The sequence below is a fragment of the Apodemus sylvaticus genome, chromosome 2, assembly GCF_947179515.1.
Source record: "Apodemus sylvaticus chromosome 2, mApoSyl1.1, whole genome shotgun sequence".
Classification (NCBI taxonomy): domain Eukaryota; kingdom Metazoa; phylum Chordata; class Mammalia; order Rodentia; family Muridae; genus Apodemus; species Apodemus sylvaticus.
In genome coordinates, this window is record NC_067473.1 from 60,912,985 (window position 1) to 60,929,914 (window position 16,930).

The window sequence follows — 16,930 nt, forward strand, 5'->3', positions numbered from 1 at the left end:
GAAATTCTTGATTTCTGGAAACTAAGTGTAAACTATCAGTTTGTACTTTGTTCCTGTCATCTTGATTTGTTTTGTATCATGCCAGCCCAAACTCATCAAAGAGATGAACTCTTTTCTCTTGCATTAGACACTAAACTCATTGAAATGGTTGAATTCCATAATGAAATACTCAATACCAATTCAAGTCTAGAGTTCTTATCTAAAATGCTTGGAACAAGGAGCACTAGGATTTTTATTTTATTTTGATTGGTCTGCACACAATGAGGTATTTCAGGGATGGGATCTAACACTAAAAATTGACTAGATTTGATTCTTATACACCTTGTATATACAATTCCAGGCAAGTTTGTGCACTATGATTCAATATGCCTGCATTTTGACTCTGAGTATCCCTGGGATCGAGGGTGGAATCTTCCACATGTAAGGTCAAATCTGTGCACAAAAACTGTCTGGGCTTTGGAACATGTCAGATTTGGAGTTTATGTATGAGTTACCAAAACATGAAAGAAAAGGAAAAAGAGGGAAGAACATCTGAGTAACACTTTCTGCCCATGAGGAATTTAACTTGCCTACATGATGGACTTTCCCAAACAGCTGGCAAAGGGAAATTACAATACGAATCACTGCACACAAAGCACATTTTATTCAGCATCACTTTGATTTATTTTCCTAGATTTTTTTTCCTCTGATGTAAAAATAATTTCATCAAGAAAACAAATGTTTTTCTGCCAAAGTGAAAGGATTTCAATCCTTTCCTTAAAAAACAAAGATCAACATTTTACTACATCCTTGCTCGGCCTCTCTCCTCTCAGTTTGCTAACTTTCAAAGAAAACATCCACTGGCAGAAAACAATGCATTTCTCTCCAATACAATGATTTATATTTTATTGCTGCTTTATTTAGTGTGTATTTTTTTTTGAATTGGGAAAAAAGTCTAGGTGAAAATCTATCTAACAAGAGAAGTAGTTTACATGGTTGTAACATTTATATTGATGCACAAGGGGAAAATGTAAAAAAAAAAAGATTTAAATGTGAAATATCACATAACTTCAAAAAACAAAACAAAACAAAAATAAAAAAAATTAAAAAAAAACTTACCTCAATCCTACCTCCTATCACGTACTATAGCTCAACTTCCTAAGTAGTATTACAGTCCTTTATTATAAATCCCTACTGGTACTATGGTATACATTAAAAAAAATGCTACTACAAAAACATTTCTTTTCTCTTTGTTTTTGCCTATCATGTACTTAAGCTACAGATAACTGCTGAATAAAAAGCCTACAGTAGGTATAAATGTAATAATTAACTGATCCTGTTTGCTGATGTCCTTTTTCTGGTCCACAGAAGGTGGTGTCTTTTAATCCAGCATCTTCTCCTGTTTCTTGCCTTCCTTTTTCTTCTTCTTTGATTCCGCTACAATTTAAAAGAGAGAGAGAGAAAAGAAAATAGCATCAAGGTACTAATCAATATGATAAGAAAGGCGTTTTTCTTATACTTGGCTAAGGTCAACAGACAAGGTGTTTGCTCTTAATAAGTAGTCAGTGTGAGTGAGTGTGTGCACACAGACAAACTAGAGAAGTATCTACAAGGATAAGCAAGATCACCCCCTACCTATGTGCATAGCTAAGCATGCTTGTTATCTTGCTGGCCGTCTCTGTTTGGAATGTCAAACATCATGTGAGGGTCCTCTTAGAAACATATGCAGCAGGCTGGCCTCACTTGGTTGTGAGTAAACCAGGCCTCTGCTTGATGGACGGCTTCAGGATCCCTGCTTAGTTCCATTGCTTCTCCCAGTCCCTCCAACTGAAATAGTCACACACACTCACTTGTGGTTTTCCTTCTGAGAAAACAGTTCCAAAGTGTTTCCAGGTTCAGTCTCACCCACTGATAATAGATTCAGGCAGCTCTTCATAGGAGAACTATGGACCATATAGTGTGTAGTCTGGTGGAACTTTGTTTAGAAGGTCATATAGAGCTGGGTAAAACACATGGAAAGTATCAACCTGCTCTATACTAGATCCACTAACCCATGAGGACTTGTGCCAAATAACTCATCTTTTTTTTTTTTTCTATTCAGTCTTCTTACTGTCTTTCTTTTCCTGATAATGAGAATGTAGTAGATCACATTTGGAAGGTTAATGTTGTATTCTTCGAGAAAGGCCTGAATAAACTCTGTAGGTAAGGCCTATTTCATTGCAGTAGTCTTACAAGGTGACCACCATAAGAAGAAGGGTTGATTTGAACCTGAGGGTCCCCACTATTGCTTCATGATGGTCATACTGTGGCCACTTGGCAGAGCATTAAGAGCCAGAAGGATCCAGACACTGATGTGTAACAGTAGGGCACCTAGGTTAACAATGAACAGAATCAAGTGGCATGGCATGAAAAATGTTAATTCATATTCCATGCTGGAGCTTTTCCCTACCTGAACTGAGACTGTGAGGCAGAGCTGTTTGCTAGGAAACGAGCAACTGTGAAAGATGTGAAACAAAGAGCTACCCACTAGATGAATGACATGTTCAATCTCTTCAGTGATGCCTAAGGGACATTTCTGCTACATGCATTTTAAATGTTATATGGGATTGTGTAGAATACATTTTCTATGCACAGTCAACACAAGAGAAAAGTCAGCCGAACACTGGTGTGCCAGGGACACTGACTGGCTTGACACTTGTGTATACCAGGTAGAAAATGGGCACATTCAATTATTATTTCAGTAATTTACTTGCATAATTCTCATATATTAACCACACCTAATCACTCACAGAGATGAGAAATAAATATTTGGTTTGCTCCTTTTCAGCTAAAGTCTCTTTTTGCCTTCCTAAGTCTGTGGGCCTACATCATGGACTTACACTCAGCTGTGGCTTCCCTACTGACTTCTTCCACCATGAGACAATAGGGAAGACATGTCAATATTTAATATCCTATTTCTGAAATTAAGACTCAGATAGAACATTTGCCATATCATAGGTGATAGGTGATTGTATAGATTGGTTCTGGTTGAAATGCCACATCTCCAATGAGCTCATCACAGTTTGCCACTGCCATACTTACTAATACTTTAATATCATGTGACCAATGGAGAAAATAAGATTCACAAAATGAGAAGTTTAAACTTTAGGATGCGGAGATTTTTTGCAGACTAAAGTAGAACCTGAATAATTAATTGTTCCTTGTATGCTTCCATATGGATTTTACTTGGGGTTCAAAAACTTATAGACATGGAATCTTGAGGAAGAGGGAGAGGAAGGATTGTAGGAGCCAGAGGGGTAAAGGACGCCACAAGAAAACCCACAGAATCAACTAACCTTGGACAATAGGGACTCGCAGAGACTGAGCTGACAACCAGGGAGCCTGCATGGGGCTAACCTGGGTTCTCTGCATATGTCACAGTTGTGTGTCTTGATGTTCTTGTGGGACCCCTAAAATTGGGAGTGGAGGTTGTCTCCCAGTCTTTTGCCTCCTTTTGGGACCATTTTCCTCCTACTGAGTTGCCTTGTCCAGCCCTAATATGAGGAGAAGTGGCTAGTTTTACTGCATCCTGATATGCCATGCTTGGTTAGTATCCAATGGAGGCCTTCCCTTTTCTGCATAGCAAAAAAAGGAGTATATGGGAGGCAGAGGTGGAGGGGGAGTTGGAGCAGATGAAGGAGGGGAAACTCTGGTCAGGATATAATATAAGAGTGAAGAATAAATATAAATTATTTTTATAATTTTTAAAAAGTTATAAACATCGATGAAATAAGTATTATAGGTTAAATGTGTTACACTAAATCTATGCTTAAATCCTAATCTGTGTATCTCTTGAGATCAATACATTTGGAGACAGAGGCTTTGAAAGATTAATTCAATTAAAATGTAACCTGAATCAGATGACTGGTGTTCTTAGAAGAGACAATAAAAGCATAGTAAGAACACAGGAGGATAATATCCATCTACAAGCCAAATGCAGAGATGTCAGAAGACACCAGTCTATGAAGACTTTGCTCCTCTAAGGCTAGCCTGAAGAAGCATGAAGTAATGCATGCATGTTGTTTAAGGTACTAAGCCTGGAATGCTTTCTTACAGTACCTCTAGGACACTAATACACCACTGAATTACTGCCAGACCAGCTAATGTATGTGTATTGGCTGGTTTTGTGTGTCAACTTGACATAGGCTGCATTTATCACAGAGAAAGGAGCTTCAGTTGAGGAAATGCCTCCATGAGATCCAGCTGTGGGGTGTTTTCTCAATTAGTGATCGAGGGGGGAGGGCCCATTTTGGTGGTGCCATCCCTGGTCTGGTAATCTTGGGTTCTATAAGAAAACAAGCTGAGCAAGCCAGGGGAAGCAAGCCAGTAGGTAACATCCCTCCATGGCCTGTGCATCAGCTCCTGCTTCCTGACCTGTGTGAGTTCCAGTCCTGACTTCCTTTGTGATGAACGGCAACATGAAGGTGTAAGCTGAATAAACCCTTTCCTCCCCAGTTTGTTTCTTGGTCATGATGTTTGTGCAGGAATAGAAACTCCAACTAAGACAGTATGTATATCCTTAACATTTGCTATAGAAGGTGAAAATATGTGCTTCTTGCTTATTTCATTTGTCTTACAGAAGAAATTTTATTAATATCTAATTGATATTGTGAACAATGGAGCCTGGTGCTGGAAAGATGGTTCACCAGGCAAAGTGCTTGTTGCAAGAATACAAAGACTTGAGCTCAATTGAGCTTGGCAAGGATGGGCTCTGCAGTGTGTGTCTGTAGCCCCAGCATAGGTAATGATGGAGACACAGGCAAAACATAGAGGCTCACTGACCAACCAGCCTAGCCTAACTGGTGATCCTGATTCAGTGAGAAATCCTGTCTCAACAGACAAGGTAGAGAAGCTAATGAAAAAGGCATCTAACCTCAACCCCCCCCATCTATTATATGCACACATACATGTATTATGTGCACACATACACACATTAAAATGAAAAGAAGCATACAGGAAAGGAGAATGAGAACTACTGCATGTTTTCTGCCATATGCAGAATCCAGATCTATATATGTAGGCATATGATATATGACATAAAAACAAGGGGGACTATTTGAGGGTGGGAGGTGACAAGAAAGAGATTGAAAAGGTAACAACAGATAGAAAAGGTAACAACAGGTGGAATAAGCAAATCACAGTGCCATGTGCATATGAAAACATCACAGTCAAATCTATTATTTTGTATTTAACTCTCAATATTAACACTGGAAAATGCCAGATTCTGTGTTTGATAATAGTCACACAAACACATAACATTAGACTTGTTCAGCCATCTCCATGCTGAACCCTGGTTCCAAGAAGATAAAGACTCCAGTATCCATCTGTAGCATAGCGAAGACTGGACCTTGATGGCTCTTCCTGAGTCTTTCACATTCTCTTGACAGCACCCTTCACAGCCACTAAATTTATTATTCTTGTGTGTCTGGGTCAAAGTCTGAAAAATAGGAGCTTCTATTATTTTTTCCAGAATGAAAATAGGTTTAGATTGTCTTACAGAATGAATATTATGAACACTTTAATATGTGTTCTGTGTGTCTCAGCAGGACACCCCAGGAACATTTTTACCTGCCTTGGAATTTCTGGTGAGCTTTTCTATGAATAATGCTTACTCTTCTAGAAAAAGCCTTTGTTTAGTGTCTTTCCTTTCACTGCCTCTGTGTGCTGAACACCAGCCAGTCAGCTTTGATTTCCCCATAGGCTCCTGCCAGCTTTGCCTCAGTGCAGAGATGAGTGGGACTGCTGGGAGGAGGGATGAGTCCCTCCTGACAGAGCTTGTTACCAGGACAGCTGTGCCTCACATCCTGGACAGGCAACAGAGCCTGCACAGATCTCAAAGCAGAGCTGAGACGGTCTGGTTCTGCCTGGGAGGCCACTGGTATGGCAGGGCATCTTGATCCACTATTTCTCGTTGTTGGCCCCCAGTTGGATAAATACAGTTCTGAAAGTTGTCATTTGGTTTCAATGCAATTACTATGCAAGGAGAAACTTTAAGCCAGGAATTGTTTAATAGGACTCAATCATAAATGGCTCCAAATATATGTGTCTGGCTGTTTTGAATTATCACAAAACAAAACAACAACAACCAAACAGATCATTGATTTTATTTTTATAAATCTTATATTTAAAAAAAAATTCTTCTGGGAGTTCTTGGTGTGGAAATCCCAATGTTTGTCTCAAGCTTAGCCATTCACTGACAGGGTAAACTTAAAACAAATTGTAACATCTAGACTGTAAAATATGGTAAAACATCTTTGAGCTGTTGTAAGGATTAAGAGAGACAAGCCATGTCAATGAATTAACTTGTCATATATCAAATATCCAATGAATTAAACTACTTTTATGATACTCAAGAAATGCCAATAAGCTACAAAGAACACAAGAATTAATTCTTGATTCAGAAATTAGAAGAAAGAAATAAAAAACCTTCAGAGGAGGAAAACCCCAGGATCCTTAGCACAATAAGTTCTTACTATGAACATTGTTCTAGAATGCTGCCATCCTTAATACTGATTATTATATCGTGTTCTGTGTGCACAGCTAGTGAGCCTCCCAAGTGTGGAATTTATCCAAGGAGATGAAATCAGACACAGAGTGGAGTAAGCACCACAAATATTTATAGTTCCTTGTTCTTGAATCTCCCTTTATAAATAGGACCAAAAACTTTCTTGAATAAGGACAAGATCTAAACACTCAAGAGACCCTTCTTCCTGGTGAGCTTTGAGCAGTGGTATCTCAGCAGAGACTGGAAGTCAGTGCATCAACAGCATGCCTACGTGAGCCAAGCCATTCATTCTGGCCAAGCCCCATTCATCTATCTCCTGAAGTCTGGAAGACTGACTTGACTGGTGCAGAGCACATGGACAATGTGTGGAGCAAAGATCAGGAAAAGTCCAGGCAGGAGGATTCTTGTGAAAGCTGGTCATGATTTAGGATCTCTTTGGAATACATTACCATTTTTGCATAGGAGTCATAGAATCTGTATTGAATATACACAGGAAAGGGTCGTTTGCAATACAAGAGAGCCAGACTCAAACTGCCACATGTGTAAGTCCTCAGCCCGGTTTGTTATGTTGGGATTCTGTCCTGAGTACCTAACATCTCTAAAGCTTTGGCTTCCCCATATGTACAACTGGATGTTGCAGGATGTACTTTAGGACTTTAGCCTAAATGTATATCACACTATCATGTATACACACTAAACTAAGCTATGAACTGCAAGAGTAAGTAACTCATAGATACTCTTACTACTGCAATCGCCACAGGACTTCTTAGATAAGAGATTTTGAGGTAAACGGCCACCTTAGAGTTGGCCATAGTGGTACACTACCATACAATACATTAAGGAAGGTAAGGCAAGAGGATTGTAAACTCGGGACCAAACTGAGCTACACAGTGAGTTCTAGGCCAGTATGGCCCAGACAGTCATACTGCTTTAAAATATATACATACATACATACATACATACACACATACATACACAAAAATGCCTATATCAACTGAAAACAGGAAAATTATCTCAAAAAATAATGCACATTTATCAAGCATATCACCTAGGGTCTGCATTTTCATTTTGTCTTTTAAACTAATATTTTCCCTTAAGTTTTGAGAATTCCATATCTATGTACAACATGTCATCATTTCATCTTAACAACAGAGCTATGTGGTATTTCACATCAGAATTTGGAGGACAAAACATATCACATTGACATGAAAGGAACAGAACCAGGTATTGCATTGGGTATAGTATTATAAGCAGGAAATAAAACTATAGGTGCTATCAAAGATTTCAATAAGAAGAATAGCAACAAAATGAAAATCTGAGCATGAACTGAAGAAGTGGGCTTCTCTTTGATCACAAAGAACTGAAGTCCTACAATACCCTATACTGCCTCTTCTGCTGCCCAAGTGGAAGGACTGTGGTCCTTACCACCTTGCTCTGCAGTCAGAGTGTAGGTGGTAGAGGCCAGTCATGAGTTATTCTGCATGGAGACTCTCTGCTATACAATCTTTCTACATTGTTAAAACTCCCCAAACCTAGGAAAGTCTGTGTGCTCAGGGAAGCTATTCCTCTTCCTGCTGGATGACAGCATCCCCTTCCAAAATAAATAAATAAATAAATAAATAAATAAATAAATAAATAAATAAATAAAATGGGAAAAGATGTTGAGGAACTTCTTTTATCTTCAAAAGAACATACTAAAAGAATCTATTTAGAGCCAAGAGAATGGAGGATGCTGGGAATATCACTTTACTGACCCATTTCCCCATTCAATAGTCAGCTTCCAAAAGCTGCACACTGTGCACAAACAGAGGCTGGCTTCTAGACAGTGGCTATTCGTTTGATCTGTAAAGATGAATTATCAAACCTAAGAGAAAGCTAGGCAGCTGTCCCAGACAGAGAAACGTGATGGAAAACTTTTAGAAAGAGCTGGAAGCCGAAGAGGGGAGTGTGGGGGGCCAGACAGGCATTATTTTGAGTAGAGAAATTAAAAAAGAACCTGGCAGCAGAATGTGGATTGTAGCAGAGCTGGCAGACCAATTTCCATTCATCTCCTCAACCACCGACATCTGACTTTTATACTTCCACCGTAGAGCATCCCAGGAACATTTTGGACAAGCCCATAATGCCAGACAAACTCAAAAGCCAATGACCATCCTGCCAACTAAGCAAGCCCTAAATGAACTTCAAGATACTACTGATGCATCTAATTTTAAAAGCCAGAAGAAGAAATTGCCACACATGGCATAATTCAAAGTATTAGAATAGTCTAGAATGATAATCAATGTCATTTGCAACCTACACAAAACCCACAGCTTCCTGGAGCTCCCACACAAGCACCAGTCCCAGCCTCATGCCTGTGCTAGCTAAAGGATCACGTCTGTTTCCTGGCTGCACCATTCACAAAGACAAGGTAAATGGTAGGACCACCATCTCTCCTAGAACTCTCCTAGAACTTTTTTTTTATTATTGGTTATTTTATTTATTTACATTTCAAATGTTATCCCCCTTCCTAATTTTCACTTTGCAAACCCCCTATCCTGTCCCCCTCCCCTGCTTCTATGAGGGTGCTCCCCCACCCATCAACCCTCCCCCACCTCACCATCCTAGCATTCCCCTACACTGGGGCATTGAGCCTACACAGGACCAATGGCCTCCCCTCCCATTGATGCCAGACAAGGCATCTTGTCTACTACTTCTGCTTCTGCTACATATGAAGCTGGAGCCATGGGTGCTTCCATGTGTACTCTTTGGTTGGTGATTTAGTCCCCAGGTGCTCTAGAGGGTCTGGTTGATTGATACTTTTGTTCTTCCTATGGGTTACAAACCCCTTCAGCTCCTTCAATACTTCCTCTCACTCTTCCATTGTGGTTCCCACGTTCAGTCAGAGAGTTGGCTGAGAGCATCTGCATCTGTATTGGTCAGACTCTAGCAGAACCTCTCAGGGGACAGCTGTCTAATCCCACAGTGATTCAAACATTTAAGGAGATCTTTGAGAAAGGAGATGCAGAAAATCCCCAGAGTTCTTTTCTGTGCTTCTTTCTACAGAGCCATCTGCAAGAGGCAACTTTGATTTCCAATTTTTTTTCACTGTTAATACAGCTCATTTAGTCCCATAAGAGAAATGATTGTTTCAAGGAGAGGCTTAACTCTATTGTCAATATATCCATTGTCTTGCATAAAACCTCTCTAGGCACTGCTGTCTCCATGAAATGGCAACAATACCTTCTCTACTGCAAGAAGAGGATGCTAGACACTAACACATTATGACACTCCTATGCATTCTGCAAGATCAGCCCACTAAATGCTAATTCAAGACTCTTGGAGCAGGTCATCCTCTGTTTATAGGTATAATCCGAACAGCCAACTGTATTTCCCAGACCCCCTTGGAGCAAGATTCTGATTTCAGTTTAAAATCTATCAAGCAGGTATGTTTAAATGCATATGGAGGTATACATGAGTAACTCACAACAGGGACCAAATTTGGAGATATTGGATATTCCCACAAAAAAAAGGAGGTAGAAGGGTCTGATTTGATGAGAGAGCTAAGAAGGAACTTTCAGGCTTTGAGTTATTGCATTGCATGTGCTGAGCAAGGGTTAATATTAGCAGAAAGTTTTTGGTAAAATAACCCTATGCGGGGTGGTTAGATATTTTGCTCTGGATCTGTTGCCTTTGGCTGCATTGTTACTGACCTTGCATTATTCAAGCCAGGTTCTTTGGTCTCTTGGAGAGTCTCTGAACTATATAATACCCTTGAAAAATCTCCCTTCTGCTTAGCCAACTGGTGTGCATCTTGACGCACCTAAAATCACTGGCAGATATAGGGTTTTCCTGATTAAATTAAACTTCATTAATTAAAGTGGTTTTGTTTCCTAAACAAATAAAAGCTGTAGTCTCCAATGCATTCATTCTCTGGGTCTTCACTGCAAGGCTGGTAATAATTAGCTAAGTTCCGATTATCTCTGTAGGTTCTCAAAGCAGCACTGCCTAGATGGACCCCTAGAAAAATGATACCCACTTTAAGTACCATGCCATAATGAAGTTCTCCTTGGGTTAAGTGAGTTCCCCACATGCAAATGTGGGAATTCTTAAATAATAAGATTCAAGAAGATACCCTGTGACATTGAAATTGTGGGCTGGGCCTGAAGGATGGGATTTGCATAATGTTGACAGAGCAGCAGCAAGTATCCTTTCTACATTTTAAGAGGCTGGCTTGCCAAAAAGAGCTGGAATGAATTTTAACGCAATTCTTGCCTGAATGTGATAATTAGCAGTTTTGCAATTGTTCAGATGGAATTGGAAACTCAAGACATTCTAGGTCCCTTTCTTTTCTAATCAGCTGTTCTAAACTTTTACCTTATTAGCAATGGTCAGGTCTCAAAGATAGTGTCCAGGTTTTCCTCTACCTAACAGTGAGTGCTCAAAGTCCTATCAACAACCATGTTCCATTTTGAAATTTAATTACATAGTCCTCATATTAACCCAAGAGCATTTTCTGAACTAAACTGTAAGAAAATAATAAAAGAGATCTCTTGACTAAGAAAAGAAAACAATCCCAAATGGACCTTGATGTGTGTTCTGCGTTCAATGACACAGCTGATACAGAGGAGATGGGACTATAAGCTCAGAGGTTCAAAAATTTGAAATAATTAAATGTGTTTTAATGAGCACCAGCTCTCCACAAAACCACAATATCTTTTGCCATTTATTTTGAAAAGCCTGAAAGTTATTAAAAAGTCCCTTTCAGGTGGGTCTCACATATGAAAAAAGAAAAGAAAATGTGTCCAGAAGACAAACAAGAACAAAGCTTGGAACTCCAGCCCCTGCTGCTGAGAGACTCCAGATAGGATGGCCGTAGCTTAGCTGTGGTTTTTTGTTGTTGTTGTTGTTTTGTTTTTTGTTTGTTTGTTTGTTTGTTTTACTATATTCATTTGTTACACAGAGGCTAGATCAGATGATAGGCGACTTCCCAGAAGCTCCTCTGCCATTCGATGAGTGTAGACCAAAAACAGAATACCTCACATGATAAACGTGTCAAGAGTTGACACAATGGGGACTGGCAAGGTGCAACTGAAGAAGGAGGGCAAGGGCAGCATTTCCCATACCATCTGAAGATGACCCGAGTGCCTGGTACGTGGCTTACAAGCTGGGGAACCCCTGGCACAGCCAATGAACCGCCCTGAGCATGTGTTTCCTCAGGGCACGCAGGAGAAACAAATGCTGTTGCTCAGAGTTGCTTTGCGGTTCAAATTAAATGAGGAAGAGGCTCCTATCAGAGTCCCCAGTTAAAACTAGTGAGTTCATATTGCTCCCTGCTTTCTTGCCAGACTGAATTAAAAATAAAAGAAAGGACTGATGACTTATGCTTTGTCGAGGGAAGGAAGACAGTCATTTATATTACACTATTTTAGAATATGCTTTGGTAAAGGGTAAAGAAATATTGGTATTTCCACAACACTCTGGAGGGCTTCATGAGCAGAGCCTTCTCCATTTTAGCATTTATTTACCATGTGAACATTTACTAATCATCTACTATGAACATTTCTTGCTCAGGGCACAATTGATACACTGAAAAAAAAAAAAAGCCTGCCCTGATTCTTTTGACACTCGTCCTATACCTGATGTCTTCCAAAACTCTTACAAATAATGTCTGTGTGTGGAAGGGGCAAATATTTTTCTCCCATTCAGCCCACTGGCGTGGGGCTTCACAAAGCTTGTCTCTCTTACACCTTACATTAAACTTCAGAACTAGACTCATATTACTATGATTTCTGTAATGTATGAGCAGGTTAAAAAAGGGAGTACATATGTAGAGCTTGCCAAATTTGATTCTGTTATTCCTCAGAGAAGCACCGGGAAAGGATATTAACTAGTGTCTGTCTGTCTCCTCTCTAATCCTGCTATATAGGATCTTATGAGATGGTACCTGGGCAGTACCTATAGCAATGGGCAGGAGGGAGAACAGTCATGATAATGACCATGGATGGTCTGACTTAGTAGCATCTGCTTTTCCAATACCTGAAGAAAATGAGCTTTTTCAAGACTGAAGATACAGAAAAGAAGAGGCTACAGTATTGATGTACTGTTATTTGGGAAACAATATAAAAATAGATAATTCCTGTGTCACTGGTTGCATTTTATTTAAACAACAAAACAAACAAAAAACATATCAAAGAGTGTGTTTGTGTATCCCATTTTAAAAAATCTCCAGTCTAACACATCTCCCCACCTCATCTTGTACAGTAACATTTATTATTTGTGCAGTCTATGTAGTACAAAAATGACATTTATGAAATTGTTTGCTGTTTTAGATGGAAAAGATTGATTACGTTAACAAGGGCCTATTAGAGCAAGGGAGAGTATATTTTGATGTCCTATGATCTATAAAATGCCTAAAAAGGAATTCTGGAACATGAGATACACTCAGGCTAATCCATTATAAATTAGTTACTAGCCTTCATTATTTAATATGAATATACCTTATGGAAAGTCTATCCACTTGAGGCATTTTCACTACCATATTTAAAACTGAATGTGATAAAAACCATTAAGTCATCCACCATCACTAGGTTATTAAAAGGAAAATAATGGAAATATCCAACAGTACAACTAAAATGGAGGCTCCTTCTATTATGTTTCTTGAATATCCATAAGGATTCTTTTCAGTTATGGTCTATTAAGTGTTTTTTGATGGTTTTTATATTCATCAACTTCACCATCACCCTGTGCTCCTTCTGACTTTTTCTTCTCTTTTATCACTCTGCATTTGCTCTCCTATACTGCCACTGTGGTATATATGCACACCATCTCTGTCAGGGGATTTCATGCTGGATCATGAGACCTTTTCAATTTTAGCAGTATAACATTTTCTAAGAATCATTCATCCTTACAGAACCAATGGTGATCTGATGGGTCTGATTAAAGTCTGAGCAGTGGGAATCTTCTATGCTCCCATGGAAAATTCTAGAACACAGTCCGGGCAGAGAATCACTGTGCCTGAGCAAAAAGAACTCCTTAAGTTCTTTCCCTTTCAATTCTGTCTTGGTGCGACATTGGCTCAATTGCTGCTTTGAATCAGTCAGTCTAAAGACTGAATATCTGAACTCTCCCATTTCTGAAAATGGCTCCTGCTTTTTAGCTGGTTGTGGCTAGGTATGTAACACTTAGAAAGTTGGTAAAGCTCCCTGGGATGGCCGCCAAAACCGCAGATCCAGCATCTGAGGTCTCATAGGACCCAACCATCCTGAGACTGGAGGTGGCCCTTTCCATTGCCAGCTCCATCAAAAGATGAAAAACTTGGCATATGGAAAGAACCCCCTCTTGTCATCAGTACAAACCACCAGCCATTCTCAGTTTCGGGGGGCGGGGGGGAGTTCTTTTTCTTATTTTGGCTAACCAGTAACATTTATCTGAATTTCTCTTTACAATGAATCTGACAGGATGAATTTTCAAGTTTATTTTGAGAATCAAGTACAAGGGGAGGTCAAGGGGGTATTTTAATTTGGATTTCATTGAAGCTTATGCCATGAATTGTCAAGGAGAGCTGCACAAAGAACCACAGCACGGGCAGCTAACATAATAGGCATGCATTCCCTCACAATTCTAGAGACTGTAAGTATGAGATCAAAGTGCTGGACTGACCTGATTTCTCATGAGACTTCTCTCTGTGGCTGGCACTTCTCCTGTGTCCTTGGATGACCCTCCCCCTGACGGTGTCTGTTTCCTAATCTCCTCTTATAAGAAAATCTACCATATTGGACTTGGACCCACTCCTACAACCTCATTTGAACTTATCTCTTGAAAGTCCATACTTATAAATATAGTCACATTCTGAGATACAGGTTACATTAGACTTGAAAATAGAGATTTCAGAGATGCAGAATTCAGACCATCATACCCAGGAAATGAAAAGATTTTAGCATCTCTTGGCATAAAACCATGGCTGTGTTGGTCTTGTTTTACCATCTCCAGCATGAATGCAGAGCCTGGCATTCTGGGAACAAATACTTTCTCTCTTTCTTTCTTTCTTTCTTTCTTTCTTTCTTTCTTTCTTTCTTTCTTTCTTTCTTTCTCTCTCCTCTCTCTCTCTCTCTCTCTCTCTCTCTCTCTATATATATATATATATATATATATATATATATATATATATATATATTTGTGTGTGGTGTGTGTGTGTGTGTGTGTTTTAGACTTCTGTGAGCTTGGAAAGTTGAAATACTTCAAACATGTAAAGGTTCTGAAATGATTACAACTTACCATTTTATGTGGAGATAAAAAATATAAACTGTATTGTTCCTCATTCTGTAAAAATTATATTATAAACAGTCTGAGAGAGGTTTGATTTAAAGTTTTCTGTATTATGAACTATGGAAGTTTGTTTATCTTGTCCCAATTTAAAATTTAGGATAACAGACATTAGTTATCCAAGCAACAGCCATCTTAATTGCCATGTTTTGCTGAGGCATTCTGATGTATTCTTGTTTAGGTATGCAGAGAACTTCCAGTTGAGCTCAGAGGCTGCCTCCTGAAAGTGTACTCAGCCAATGGGCATTATTTAATTACTGTCCTCAAGTAACTCACTTTGCCTTCTCTTCGAGATTCTTTGGCGTTTGCCTGAGCCTGTCAGTCTATTAAAACTGTCAGAAGGACAGCTTCTTACCTTGAGGCTTGGGCTTGGTGAGTTTGCCACAGGGCTTGGAGATGGTGACAGTTTTCTGACAGTCAGCATTGTGCAGAGCTCGCTTCAGACTGCCAGTTCTGGTCTTCAAGGCGGTATTGAGGTCACATTCTCCCCAAGCCTGGAACTGGTACTTGCACTCAGCTGGAAAGTGCAACACAATGTAAGGAAAATCCTTAAGAAAGCTCATCATGACGATAATAAGGACACAGTTTTGATGTTAACTGTCTGAATTTAAGACACTGTACCTGAAGTTATAAGAAATAACACAAAGAAATTTCATATACTCTTCATCCAACTTCCCCTAATTTTGGTATCTTAAATAACTGTAGGTCTATCATGTGAAAAGAACACTCCAAAAGACTGGTGAAACTTTTTCAGTTTTATATGCATGAATGTGTATAGTTCTATCAGTGTGAGTGTATATGAACACCATTAATACACACAATCCCAGTGTAAGGGGCCCAGGTGTTGCCTTATACAATAATAGCCTTCATATCACCTAAATTTCTTACAACCACAAATCTCTTCCCCAGCACTTTTCATTCTATAAAGGAAAATGTAAAACTATGTGAAAGTTTGTGACTGGCCTACTCTGTTACCCATGGAATTTAGGAGATGGTAAGTGATCCTCTTGATTTGAAGTACTAATAGTTCTAAGAGGTGAAAACCAAACTCAGATCCACTATAAAATCAACAGATGCTCCTCACAACTGAGCCATCTCTCTAGCTCTGAGACTAACTATTTCTTTGCTTAGCATACATTTCTGGCAGCCAACTTAAGCTGTGTAAATGAATAGTATGTGCTTTTATACATATAAACAACATTCTATGATATAGATATATCAAAGCTTATTTAACCATTTACCAGATGAAAGATGCCTAGATTGCTTCTAGTTTTGGGCTAGAATATATATATATACAAATGTAAATTCTATAGAAATACTATAGAATTCTATAGAATATAGTATCTATGTAAATACTATAGATTCCTGCACAGCATTTTATAAGATACATGTTTTATTTTCTCTTAAAAAAGCCAAAGGAACTAATGAGTAGCATGCTGAAGTCAACTAATATTTAGTTTCATACAAACATATAACAAGCAACCCTTCCCAAAAGTAATATTCTTTCTTTATATGGCTTGCTATTTTCTGTTTCCACTGACAGTAAATCCCTGATATAGCATTTTTGCATCTTACCTGCTTTCAGCATCATAAGACTTTCAGTCCCCCATTCTGACAGGCAAATAGTAATATATCACTGAAGTTTCAACCTCTGTTTCCTTAATTGGACAGAGGAATTGAGTATATCTCCAAGTATCTGTTTGTTACTACATATTCTCCTCCAAAGACATGTCTACTGATATAGCTTACTAACTCTCTTCCTGCATAGTTGGGGTTGTTTGTTTGCTTGCTTTGATTCTATATTGATTTTTGCGACTTTTGTAAATGTTCAAGCATGAGTTCTTTAAGATACATCTTATAAAAATTTTTATAAGTGAATCTTAACAGTGCCTCATACTATTATAAGTCTAATCTATAAGAACTTTGTGGCCTTTGTGACAGTTATTGTCATTTATTAAAATGTACTCCCAAGTTACAGAGGAAGTTGGGCTACACATAGAATAGGCATTCTCCAACTTCACTCATATTCAGGCCATAGTGTGTCCTACATGGCCCAGGTAGGAAACTGTGGCCATTATATTCCATGGTGGCCAAGATAAACAC

General features: G+C 38.9%; 1 protein-coding gene across 1 annotated transcript in view; it reads right to left on the reverse strand.

Annotated features, from left to right (window-relative positions):
• Nucleotides 1–654: 654 nt before the first annotated feature.
• The window catches only part of Ptn (pleiotrophin), an 84,798-nt gene continuing 68,522 nt past the window's right edge, over nucleotides 655–16,930 (reverse strand). Inside the window, exons 4-5 of the mRNA XM_052172468.1 lie at nucleotides 15,183–15,344; nucleotides 655–1,416 (exon numbers count right to left, since the gene is read on the reverse strand). Of these exons, the coding sequence (XP_052028428.1) occupies nucleotides 1,361–1,416; nucleotides 15,183–15,344 (218 nt within the window). The 3' untranslated portion in view covers nucleotides 655–1,360. The remainder of the gene's footprint in view (nucleotides 1,417–15,182; nucleotides 15,345–16,930) is intronic.